The 12,415-nt window shown below is 36.6% G+C and overlaps 1 protein-coding gene across 1 annotated transcript in view; it reads left to right on the forward strand.

Moving 5' to 3' along the window:
* The window catches only part of STXBP4 (syntaxin binding protein 4), a 64,842-nt gene that overhangs the window by 18,517 nt on the left and 33,910 nt on the right, over positions 1-12,415 (forward strand). The window contains exons 13-18 of the mRNA XM_063175863.1: positions 1,134-1,216; positions 1,707-1,803; positions 3,114-3,226; positions 3,968-4,054; positions 5,117-5,182; positions 10,848-11,024. Of these exons, the coding sequence (XP_063031933.1) occupies positions 1,134-1,216; positions 1,707-1,803; positions 3,114-3,226; positions 3,968-4,054; positions 5,117-5,182; positions 10,848-11,024 (623 nt within the window). The remainder of the gene's footprint in view (positions 1-1,133; positions 1,217-1,706; positions 1,804-3,113; positions 3,227-3,967; positions 4,055-5,116; positions 5,183-10,847; positions 11,025-12,415) is intronic.

Below are 12,415 nucleotides of genomic sequence, written 5' to 3' on the forward strand. Positions count from 1 at the left end.
AAGCATCTCTTAGATGAGATACTCTTGTTTTTAACACTTTATAAAAAAATCAGCATAGTTTTGAGAAGTTTTTGCCCAAACTCACACACCAGGCTTTTTCATTCTGAGCAGAAGGGAAATTGAGCCAATTCCACCAAGGTTCTAGCTCACTGCCTTCAGACTTTTAATATAGGATGTGAGAGGTGTTAATGTCAGAGATTTTCAAGATATTTTGGTTTATGCTTTTGGCATGTAAAGAGAATGTAAATTACTTTGAGCTTGGAAACAGATACGCTGTGAAACTAAAAAAAATTAAAAAAAAAAAAGAATTCTCTGTGATTCCTTCTGTTCCTTTGGAGAGAATCTCAAACTGCAAGATCCTTTTCTTGTCAAACACTGGTCTGATTTCAGTATCTTTTTAATTCACTAATGAAATGATGAATTAAGACCTACATTATATTTATAAATAAGGAATGCAGACAATGATTTTTTTTTTATTTGCATGCGTCTAAAATCCAAAGTGATAGTCCAAAAAACCCATTTCAACTTGTGTTTCTGACTATAAGGGTAGAAAGGGGCTGATGGGTGATGGCCTGATGGACAGGAGTTCTTAGAAAAGAGTTCCTTCCCAGGAAAAATGACTGAGGGGCCTGTGGAGTTCAGCCTAAGCTCCATGCCAGGTGTGGGAGCAGGTCATTCCCTCTCTTCCCCAGGGTTTTCTAGATCATTCCGTGTGCCAGTTGCCAGTCACACTGAGGGTGTGTCTTGGAGGTCTCTCTTGGAATTCACAAGTGTGTTTCCCTTTCTGTTTCCTGAGTATCTGTGTATCTCTGAGAGAAAAATGCCACAAGGAGAAGCCATATGCTTGATGGATCACTGAAAGCTGTTCCTGGTTATTTTCTGTTCATTTCCTACTTGTCACTTTTCTATGCAAAAAAAAAAAAAAAAATAGTGGAAGTGATTGATACCCATAGTTTTTGTTGATTACAATTATGTCCTTTAAAAAAAAGAAGCCAGTCTAAGGATTAACATGTATTTTTGGCAGGTGGGTATTTAGCTGGCATCCACTTGATGAGCAGAGCTTCAGAACAAATTTTTTCAAAGCAATAGTTACCACTGCATTAATATTACTTTATTTTTTTTTAATATCTCAGTTATTGCCCCCAGCCAGAATGATGATTATGACCCCCAAGGAAAGAACCTGAGTATTCATCTCAAAACAGAAAAGCTGGAGAGGGTAAATACTTAAAAATCTTGATTTCTCCTTCTTCCCCCTTCATGATGCAGGTAAAACATCTGGACAGTATTTCTAGGCTGACAAACTTTAAAGTATAAATGACACACAGAATTATCTATTCGGTGGATCTTTCATGTTGCAGGCCAATATTTCAGTTTATGTATTGGGCAAATTACTGTTTTTTGTTAATCTAATTACTGATTAACTCTTCTGGGAATCAGAACCTCCCTCAGGATTTTTAAAGCAGTTATTAAGGACAAAGGGGTTTGCTTATTACACTCATCTGCATTCAAGGTTAAATAATATCTGAACATCTCTCAATTAGAAGGAAAAGTCACTGAGTGGCTCTGGAATAAATGTGTTGTCAGTGAGAGTGTACCAGGATACAAAGGCTCTTTGAAGTGTAGGTCTTTAATTACTCCCCCATGTCCCTGCAGTCCTTATCCTTAGTCCTTTCTTTTTTCACTCCAAAATAAGTTTTTCCTTCCAGGCACTGAATTATCTTGGGATTCAACTCACAGATGAACAGCAGCAAGCCCTAAGGCAGCAACTTCATAAAGATTCTAAAGGAACAGTGTCTTTTGGAGGTATTAATTTGTTAATTACCATAGAAAATAATGAAAAGTAGGAATACAAAAATTATAGATAATAACCATTAATATATTTCTTGTCAGTATTGGGCTGCTGCAAATAAAATAATAATTTGAGGCAAGAACCTTTTTTTTGCTGTATAAAAATAAGCTTGAAGTTCTACTTGAAACTAAGTAATGGGAATGCAAATCACAAATTTATTTTATTAAGAGCAGCCTTGGGAAAGTTTTATTTTGTGCTCAGAAAATCTTGAATTTTTTGTTCTGACAATAGGGAGCTGTAATAGTTCCAGAAATTATTTGGGAGAGTTTTGATGGTTAAAGAAGCTTCTTGAGGCAAGTAAACAGATGGATCACTTAATTTCAGTATGTGGGAAGCAAGAATATTTTAACTATTGCATATAGAAACAGGTTTGCAGGGAGACCATCACAATTCTTCCAGCTAAACCTAATTCGGATGAGAATGAGTTGCTTCTTGTGGTTGTAACAATTTTGGTTGATGACACGCACAATTTAAAAATATTTTTCAGAAACTGTGAGACATGATGGTTCTGATGCTAAAACTGATGGAAATTTCCCTTTCCCTAAAGTCTGTGAAAAACACTAGTGTGTGAAAAATAGTATTTTATACTTAAACATCCAAAAAGATCTTCAGCAAGAAAATTACTGGGTGTTCTATCAGATTTTATGTGGTTTAAACTGACCTTTATATTTTCACATTTCTGTCATAGTGTAGCAGAATTTTAAAATCCAAAATATATGGGTAATCCAAGTCATGTTGATTGTGCATTAGAGACTGCTTGTGTTTAAAACTTTCAACTTGGTCAACATCAGTTTCACCAAGCCTCTGTCAAGGGTATAAAGGGTCTGAAAAGGAAACCATGAGCTCTGAGCTAGCAGGAAATTTTTCCTTTTTCTTGTCTCCTCTGGTGAAGTCAATGGATTGGAAGGGCAGGTGTGTACACCTGGTGTGCAGACTTATTTCATTTTTCACAGACACCTGCCAAATGCAGAACCTCTCAGGTACCTTGAAGGTGAACTTCACACCACCTTTGTTTTCTTTTCTCCTTCACAATTTGATTTGAGGATCCTTAATTCCAATGTGTTTGGGCATTTTTATTCTCATCAGCTTTACCAGAACTTTCTCTTTGAAGATAGCTCTCTGATTGTCTTTTTTTCCTTTAGAAAACTGCATTTATCAGAGTGGCTGTTCGTGGTGATATTGGCAGTTGTGTTGCATCAATGATCTGTTACTAAACTGAATTTCCAGGCTACAACAACCAAACCTGAACTGTTTTTTTTCCTAGATTTCATTGAAGTTTCAAGGAATCTGTTGTCTGTGCAATCAGATGAAACTGATGATGGCCACAAATCTGAAACCTTTGGGATGGGTGAAGTTGCCAGCTTACAGGACTCACAGGTAAAATATGTGCCTGGTCAGTGTTTGAACAGTTGGGAGGAGATTATTGTAGAGTTTATTTTTATGTAAAGTAACTCCAAATCTTGGCCAGATGCTTGAAACAGCTTTGCAGCATGGGGTTCTTTAAGATAACCTAGTTTCTGTGAAGCTTTTTTTAAGCAGCCTAATTTGTAGAAAGCAGTTAATGTAATTAAATTGTGGTTTGTTGTTGTAAGTCTGGACAACATTGATTTACTGAGGTTTCTTAATAGAATTTGGATTGCTACAACCTGTGTGAGTGAGAAACAATTACTGGGCCCAGTGATTTGAACTACTGCTACAGTGAAAATCATTTTATTTTAGAGGTGACTTTAAAAAAGAGCATTTTTAGTATATGAACACTAAAATATAATGCCTTATTATTTAAAATATGGAAGTAGTGACATATTCTTGATACTTTAAAAAACACTTTATTAATCCATTTTAAAAGGAAAAGTAATTGTTCATTTGGAAGATAAGTTGTTTAAAATTTTATTAAACATTTTTAGCATTTTTTTTTAAAAGGAAAAGTAATTGTTCATTTGGAAAATAAGTTGTTTAAAATTTTATTAAACATTTTTAGCATTTTCAGATCTATAAATCATCCTAAAATTAATACTTTCTTCTCCTTTTATTAACAAGAACTTTTAATATAAGATGTTAAAGATTGTGGAAGACATAGTTAGCAATCCATTCCAACCTTATATATTTGTGTACACACAGTTTGTAACCTGTGATTCCTTGGAGGATGATGTGGAAAAACTTAAGAAAGAAAGAAATGAAGCTTTAAAAGAAATTAGCAAATTAAAGGTAACACTTATTTTTTTATTTGCTTTAAATTATTCAAGAGACTAGGGGTCTTTTTCGAGTGTGTGTAGGAATTTATTGGTTATTTGAATTTCATGTGCAGTTTTTCATAGATAAATAAAATGGCAGTGCAAACAGTCCTAGTCACGTTTGAAGATTGCTTACAATGTATTTGTGGAGACTGTATTTTAGCCAGTTTACTGAATGCTAACACATTTTTTAATCTGGTCTATAGAGAAATGAGACTAAGCAGACATTTCACAGAAGTGAATGTATAGAAATGATTGATTTGCATGGCCATTTTTTTAAAAATGATTCTAGTAACTGCAGAGTCTGAGTGTGTGCTGATACTTCTGAAAGGAATCGGAACTGGAGGATAAATTAATCTGTGTGCAAAATTAATACATATTTTCCCAGACATTACAAAATTCCCATGTCCTAAAGCAATAAATATGATTTCTTAATACCCCAGGTTGCTACCACATTCCCTGAATTTCTTTTTTAACAAACCTTAAGATAGGAAGTTTTGTTTTCAGCTTACATAACTCTGGTTCTTCAACAGGAGTACTGAGCTTGGGACAAAGACAATTTTAAAAATTGCCCATTGGTCCAAAAAATTTCTTGGCTGTAAATTCAGAAACATTGGGTTGAGATGGCCAGAGGTCAGTTCTCTGTTCTATGCACAATGATTCTTCTTCTGAGAGCTTTGTACTGAAATGAAAGAACCCCATTTACATTGAACACAGGGAATTCTGACCAGGTGTCCCTAAATTGCTGATGTGGAAAACTGACAATCATCAATCTATAATAAATCGCCTTATTTCTTACACTCTTTTGCACCCATCCCAGAAATGTTCAGTAAATAATTCTAAAATACTCAAGAAACTTAAGCAGCCTCAATGAACTCACAGAAAAGTTACGTTTTAGAGATGCTTTTATCACTGGTTTTATAAAAGTTGTTGATAGAAGTTAAGTATTGTTATCTGTAGTTTTGAAAGAGGTAATTGCTTTAGGATCAAAACTCCTTCTCTTTCAAACTTATTTATCATTCCTTTTTTTTAATAGGAAGAACTGTCTGAATCTGTGAACTTACAGAAGCAGTTAGCAGAGCAGCTTCAAGTAGTCAAGCAAGTATGTTGAAATCTCTAAAAATTATAATCATGTAAGAGTTTTTAAATTTTTTGTGGAAGGGAGATAGGAGCACTTCTTTTTCTCTTAGTGCTCATACAGGGTATAATTTCACACTGATTTCAACACAAAGATGGTTCTTGTGCTACTAAAGAGCTTTTGATTAAAAGTGGAGAATTGATTCTTCACCTTTTAGAGCAGTAATCTATTTCTCTGCTATTGAATTGAGATAGGAATCCTGAGACCAGCTGGATCAATAAAGTGGGACAATTATGTAGTAGAACCTTTCTAGTCTTAAGTGTTCTTAAAGAGATTTTGCTGCTCTTAGGCAACAGTTGGCTAATTTACAGTCCTAACATTAACTACTTTATATGTCAACCAGTCTTAAGTGTGAAAAAATTACCAGGAAAAAAAGTTGTAGTCAGGGTTTTCTGAGGAAAGTCTCCAAATTTATCTATAATTATGAGCCAGTAAATCAGAGTGTTTGGCTTCCTTGTGCCTCTTAAAGGAAATTCCCAATTAAATGTAAGTCCCATGTCATTTATAGCCTGGATTCAAACCCAAGGAAATTTCCTGTTCCCTCTTCCTCCTGAACACCCTGTCAGCTTTTCCTTCTAATGAGCTGGCTGCTTTCCTTCCCTCCTGCACTGCTGCACCTGTTCTTTGTGGGTTTCTCATGTCACATGTCATGTAAAAATGCAATAGAAAGTTTTGAAAATCCCCTCTATTAAGATTAGCTTTATATCTTGCTCCTAAGATTCGTTGAACACCTTCATTATTACCTTTATTCCTTGAATATACAAGAGCTTGCTTGGAAGCTTTTTCCATTAGTATTGTGTTGTTTCCTTCTGTACACTGTGGGAAATAAATTGGGTTATCTCCTGGATATAATTTACTTGGAAGTTTGTTCCAGTAATGCACTTGAATTCCCACCTCTAATGGGCTGACTGTGTTGTTCTAGACCAGAACACTTGTTCAGTGTTATTAGTCCAGGCTAAAGCTGGTGCAGAGTACAATCCCCAGTACAAACCTGCTTTTCCTGGGAAGGCAGCCTTGGACAGGGCTGCTTGAAGATGTTTTAATTTCAGCAGTGCCCATTTGCCACCACTCGAGGTCCTCCCGCTTTTATTTTTCTCAGGTACTGTCGTGGTGTGGTGAGATTCAGTTTTGCCCTGCAGACCTCCCAGGGATAAATACTGATTTTGTTGTAGGCATTGAAAGGGTTCCATGTAGTGAAGTGAAAGAGAAATACTAAATTATATATAATTATAGCATTGTATGATCTATTTTAAGAGATAAAAGTGGGCTTTAAATGGACCTTTTCTCCTGTTTATATTTGGTGCATGTTCAAGTGCATTATATTTATTTTTATATATATTTCTGTTGTTTAAAAACAATATTGGCACTGAGATTCATAGGGATAAGTTTTTTAAAAATAGGCTACTTATAGTACAAGTTGCCATTTAACTTATGATGTGCATTCCTGCTTGAGCTGGTTAGTGAAAGGAGTTAATGAGTACATTATTGATTAAAAGTAACAAACAACCAAAATAAACAAAAAACCCAATTTAAGGCTGTGCTTAAGGTCTTCTGACTTTAGCATAATTTAAACATTTTTTTAAATTACTGCTTTCCTGAAAAAACAACGTTTTAAATGAGGATTTAGGTTACCAATCATATATTGAGGTATATTTTGTGGTATTTCTCTTTTCTACTAATTGTTAATTGCAGAGATTGCAGATTAATTAAGACAGGGGTACAAATATTCTGGTTAATGAACATGCTTTGTTAGTACCAATTCATTAAACAGTGCTTGACTCAGTAATGAACAGCATGAATAAACTCTTAAAATTAGAAACGCTGCTAAACTTGCAGTGAGGTAGTAATTATTTTCTAATATTGGTGTGAGACAATTAAAATCCATTAATTGATCTGTTTTTGCTTTGAAGTTGTGATGTAGCACTATATCTTTGGGGCTTCCTTGAAATCATATGTAAGCTGGGATTGGCACAAAACACAGAAAGGCATTTCTGAGTACCTGAAGTCTTGCCAAGAGCACGAATGTGAAATCTGTAATGGTGTTTCCTGTCCTCCTGGAGGAGCTGGGCTGGATCCTGTGCTGCCTGAGAGTCCTGGGGTATTTCAGCCTGAATGATCCCTTCTGTAGCACAGCTTTTTCTGGGCACTTTCTGTCAGCTGGAGCACTCAGCTGAACATAGGAAATGGGAGAGGTTGTGAAGATAAGAAATTGTTTGTGGTATCCCAAATTCCTGGACTTGGTTCATAGTGCTGAGATTTGCTATCTGTGGTTGTTTTCTCTGAGGGGAAAAATAAGGGCTTTGAATGACTGCTACTTTGGAAGCAGTATCTAATCTATTTCACCCTGCCTGAAAGAAGTGTTTGGTTTATTTCATTAGGTTTTTTATTTTAATACATAGTAAAGATATTCAAGCTTCTTGTAAAGGATGATTTCAATATACAATTTTTGTAGAATTAATCAACAAGCATGATTGGTTTGTAACTACAATTTTCACATAGTTTAAAAGAATATCTTAGTTTAGGTGTTTGTGGTGGCTGGAATAAAACTTGGATAAAACCTTCTTACACTTCAATCTATCCAAGGAAGAAATAGAACCTGGCTTAGGAAGAAACCTGTACCTTGAAATTGCTTTTTTAAGGATTCACCTTCTCTCCTCCAGCTGTTAGTTCCTTATTGGCTGTAGTGGCTTCATACCAGATCAGGACAATGGGTCCCATGAGGTGTTTATATAAATGAAATATTAGCAGCTGCAGATCCCTATCTGTTGTGCCTTAGAATCCTGGATTGGTTTGGGTTGGAAAGGACCTTAAATCTCATCTCATTCCACCCCCTGCCATGGAGAGGAACACCCTCCACTATCCCAGCTTGCTCCAAGCCCTGCCAGCCTGGCCTTGGACACTTTATCGTACATTTGAGTGGGACAAGAGCTCATGTTGCTGAAGTGGGTATTACCCATCAGTTCTTCACTGGTGGGGCCCCCTTTCCTGCCAGGTGAGAGAACCCACTGTGTGCCCACAGTGCCAGTTCCAGTAACTGGAGAATGGAAAAACCCAATGCAATCATTTCCCTTTGTGCCCCTCTGCTCCAGCAAACAGCTCTGGTGTGTCAGACAATTTTACTAATTCAGTTGTAGTGTGTGTAATTGTTTCATTGTAATGTAAGAAGCCATTGTTCCTTAATTATTCCTTTAGGTCTTTCACTGTTGAAATCTGGTCATACTTAGTCTGCTATTACAGAGAAATTAATATTCAACAACTGGGGTTCCGAAAAAACAATGGAGGAGTAAAGGCAATTCTGGATTATAAGAGATTAAACCTTTATCTCCAGGATGTCTTCTTTCAAAATGAAGACCTCCCTTTTCACAATAGCAATTTTCTCTTCACTTTTCTCATGTCAGTTTATTTAAATAATTCCTGAGTGTGGGTTTTTAAGATGCCACCCTTTCTCAAGGACTCTGTGTTCATTTATATTAGTCAAACTTAACGTCAGAGCATCTTTTCACTTTTGTCTCCAAGAATCTTTTTCCCACCTCCAGCCTGTTTCCCAAGGATGCCTCTGCTGCTGAAGGCTCCCAACTCATCCTCTGTAGCAGCAGGGCCCAGCTCTTCTTGCTGTTGATTCATTTTTTTTCCTTACATTGGCAAGAAAGTGCCCTCCCCAAAGGCAGTAATTTGATTTCCACTTCTGTAGGTTGGTAACTTCTTAGAAGTCCCCGTGTTCCCTGAATTGTTTCTAGGAAAAAGGAGTGCCAGGAGCAGCTTGCAGGAGGGGTGGGGTGATTGCTGTGCTTTCAGGGAGTGTGAGCAGTAATGACCCTCACTCACACTGCTCTCAGTGCTGTAAACACACAACTTGGAGGAAAAACACACACATCTCAGCTTGGGATGAGTCTGTGCTTCCAGGTGCAGCTGGTCCCTGTGTAGTTCACCCAAATGCTTCCAAAGGAAAGAAGAAAATCATTCTACTTGCTGTCAAATTAAAGGTCACTTAAATGGATCCCTTAGTGCTTGTGCCCTGTAACAGAAACCTCTAAATTATGCAACACCAATGTCACCTGTGTGCACTAATGGTGTTGCTGTTCTACATGTGTGGTTACTTCCACTGCTCTGTTTTCTGAGAGTCCAGGATGTCCCTGGCCATTGTCCAAATTGGTATTATATTATATTGCAAAGATGAGGAAGATGATGTACTGGTTTTATGTCACTGAGATTAACTGATTTGTGGCCCAGAATATATTGTCTATTAAGAACAACAGTGTAGAGGTTAAAAGTCATATGAAGCTGAGATTGGTAGAGCATTTTACAGAAAGAACATTATCACAAAATATAGGAAAACCTAACTTGAAGGATATTGATTGTACAGGACAAATGCTTCTATGTTAGGAAAGAATTAAATCTGCATTTTAAAGTTTAACTGACCTCTCTAGACGTTTCTATTATGACACCTTTTATTTGCAATTGCTTCCACAAAACAGGAAGATCTGGTCATCTAGGTTTTTTAGAAACAGCAGTTTCAAACCTAGTTTCTGGAAGGTTATTTCCTCCCCATGGTAAAGAGTCATAGTATGTTTCTCTTCTATGGGAGGAGAAACGCCTCCCTGTTTTCCCTCTAGTTCCGTTCCCAACCAGGATATAATTATAATTATAATTATAAAATGTAATAGGTAGACCAGGAAGAGAATATTCACCTAAGTATCATTAACTGAGCAACAAAAAAATTTCTAGCTCTGTGAATTTGTGTATTCAAATCTGATAATTTTAATTATTCAGAAAATTGATATAAAGTGACTTTTCCTACAGATTAATTAATAGCTGACGGAAAAGATGGTTCAGTGATTTTGGTGCCAGTGAGCCTGTACATTTTGGTGAGCAGTTTGTTTGTTTTATTCCTAGATGAGTGTAAACAAACTCCATTGTACAGACCTTTAGTTTGCCTTTCTAATTTACTAATCAGTTAATTTCAATTAATATTCAGTCCTAAAATGAACTGAGCAATATCTTTCTTGAAAGGAGATTTTGCAACATTTAGGGATTACGTTAGCTGAATTAAACGCTAACAGTTTCTGATTTTCTGTACATTATTTATATGTAAGTTTTATCTATCACTCTTCTGTGATAATCCAGGATATTAGGAACATAATAGGACCAGGAAAGAGGTAGAAAAATAGATTTTGAAAAAAAGCACTGATTCTGAAAAGAGTGTGGACTGAATTACTTGCATTAAAAGTCCATCCACATGATGTGTGTGCTGTGACTAGAGTGTGAATTCAAGCAATAAAAATAAAATGAGGTAACATCTCATTAAGGTAATTTTTGGTGTGAAAGCAATGGGGCAGATCAACAGCATCTGGTGCATTTCAAGAAAACTTTTCATTCCAGTAGATTATCAGTAATTATAGAACTTGTAATTTAATTTATTAGGAAAATTATGTCTCTGTACATACCTGCTTTTCATTTGCACATCACAATGTTAAAAATTAGCCATTGAACCCTCTAACCACGACCACTAACAGGCAGCCCTGATGCCAACTGCAGTTGTTGCGAGCTAAATCTGCTCTTTTTTTTTTTTTTTTTTTTTTTTTTTGGTAGCTGGAGTTGTAACTTCTGCTCTGAATTATATAATCTGCAGGAAGCCAAGGCAGCTGTGGAGGAGACGCGAGCGCTGCGCAGCAGAATTCACCTTGCAGAGGCTGCTCAGAGGCAGGCCCGGGGCATGGAGCTGGACTATGAGGAGGTGATTCGCCTCTTGGAGGCTGAAATTGGAGAGCTGAAGGCTCAGCTCGCTGAGCATTCTGGCCAAAATAAAGTAAGCAAAGCCTGTCAGAGTTACCATGGTTTCCTTGCTGTTGTCATGTATCTGGTTTTCATTTTCTTTTCATCTGCTTTTCTAAAGTAGGTCACTGTTTGTCTTGTATTATTCAATAACTGGGATGATGTGGATTGAAGAGGGTAATGTGAAGTGTACAAGGCTTCCTTTATCCAGACATCTTTGGGCTGGAAAAACAGGAGCTCCTGGTATATGTGGGTTATAGGTCAGAATGGCACATCTCAAGCATTAAGCATGGAATAGTTTCTGGGCTGCAGATGTATTGTCTTTAAAGAGTACACCTTGCATATATTTTTATGCTTTTGTACTCATGTGAAAATGGCCTTCAGGTTTATGTTTCTGTTAGGCAAATAACAACCATGTAATGTCCAGTCCTGTTCCAAAGTACATTTAGATGTAATCAAGGTAATCATTTGAATATTACTAATCCTGCAAAAAAAAAAATTATTTGAACCTCATATTTTAAGTCTACTTCACTACTTCATCTCCAGCAAGGCATTTCAGAACAGGCTAAGAAATAATATACTTGATGCACTTAAAAAAAATTTTCATAACTCCTGACCTGTGTTTTTGACACAGTTTTAACAAGTGCAAGCAGGTTGGCATTTGTGAGGTTACCTTGCTTTTCTCATGAAAAATGAATGTGCATATGACCTGGTGAAGAAAACCAACTGAAATGTTGTCTTGTTTCATCCTGAGAATTAATTTAATATTTCAAGACATTAGAAGATAAAGTCAAGCTCTGGGGTAAACAAGCTTGCAGAGAACAGCTTAGGAAATCCCTGTGGCTCCCAGGAGGAATTCCAATTATCTGAGTGTGAGTGATGAGGTAAATCACACCCTGGATGTTTTTTCTGAACATCTGGGTGAGATGCTCCATCTTTTATGTCAGGTGTTCTTGCATCTAGACTCTAGAAAACTGTTTGTTTTCTAGGACTTCTATGAATTGCCAAATTTTAAGAAATTCATACAGTGTGGGTTGCTTTCCTGGAGGTTTGTTCCAGAGATTCTAGCTTGAGTTCCTGAAATTCTGACTGAGTACTACAATATCTGTGTGGAGATTTCAATCTCTGCACTTCTTATCCAAAAGAAGCAGTATCAAGTAGGTCCCAACTCCATTTTATAGCCTCTTGTCCCCACCCTGCTGTAAAAGGGGAGTCAGTTACAGGAGCCAAGTTTTAGGCAGGGTCACACCTGGTTCTTTTTCTTTAATGCATGAGTAAATCTCCCCCTAAAACACATCCACTAAATGGAATATAACATATGTTGAGGCATAAGTAAAAATCAGATTGGTCCCTCTCACTTTTTTAGTGGGAAAGAGCGAGTTCTTTCACCAGCTTCTTCTCCAGAGTTTACAGTGAAATTATCAA

Source organism: Melospiza melodia, chromosome 24, assembly GCF_035770615.1.
Source record: "Melospiza melodia melodia isolate bMelMel2 chromosome 24, bMelMel2.pri, whole genome shotgun sequence".
In the NCBI taxonomy this organism is placed as follows: Eukaryota; Metazoa; Chordata; class Aves; order Passeriformes; family Passerellidae; genus Melospiza; species Melospiza melodia.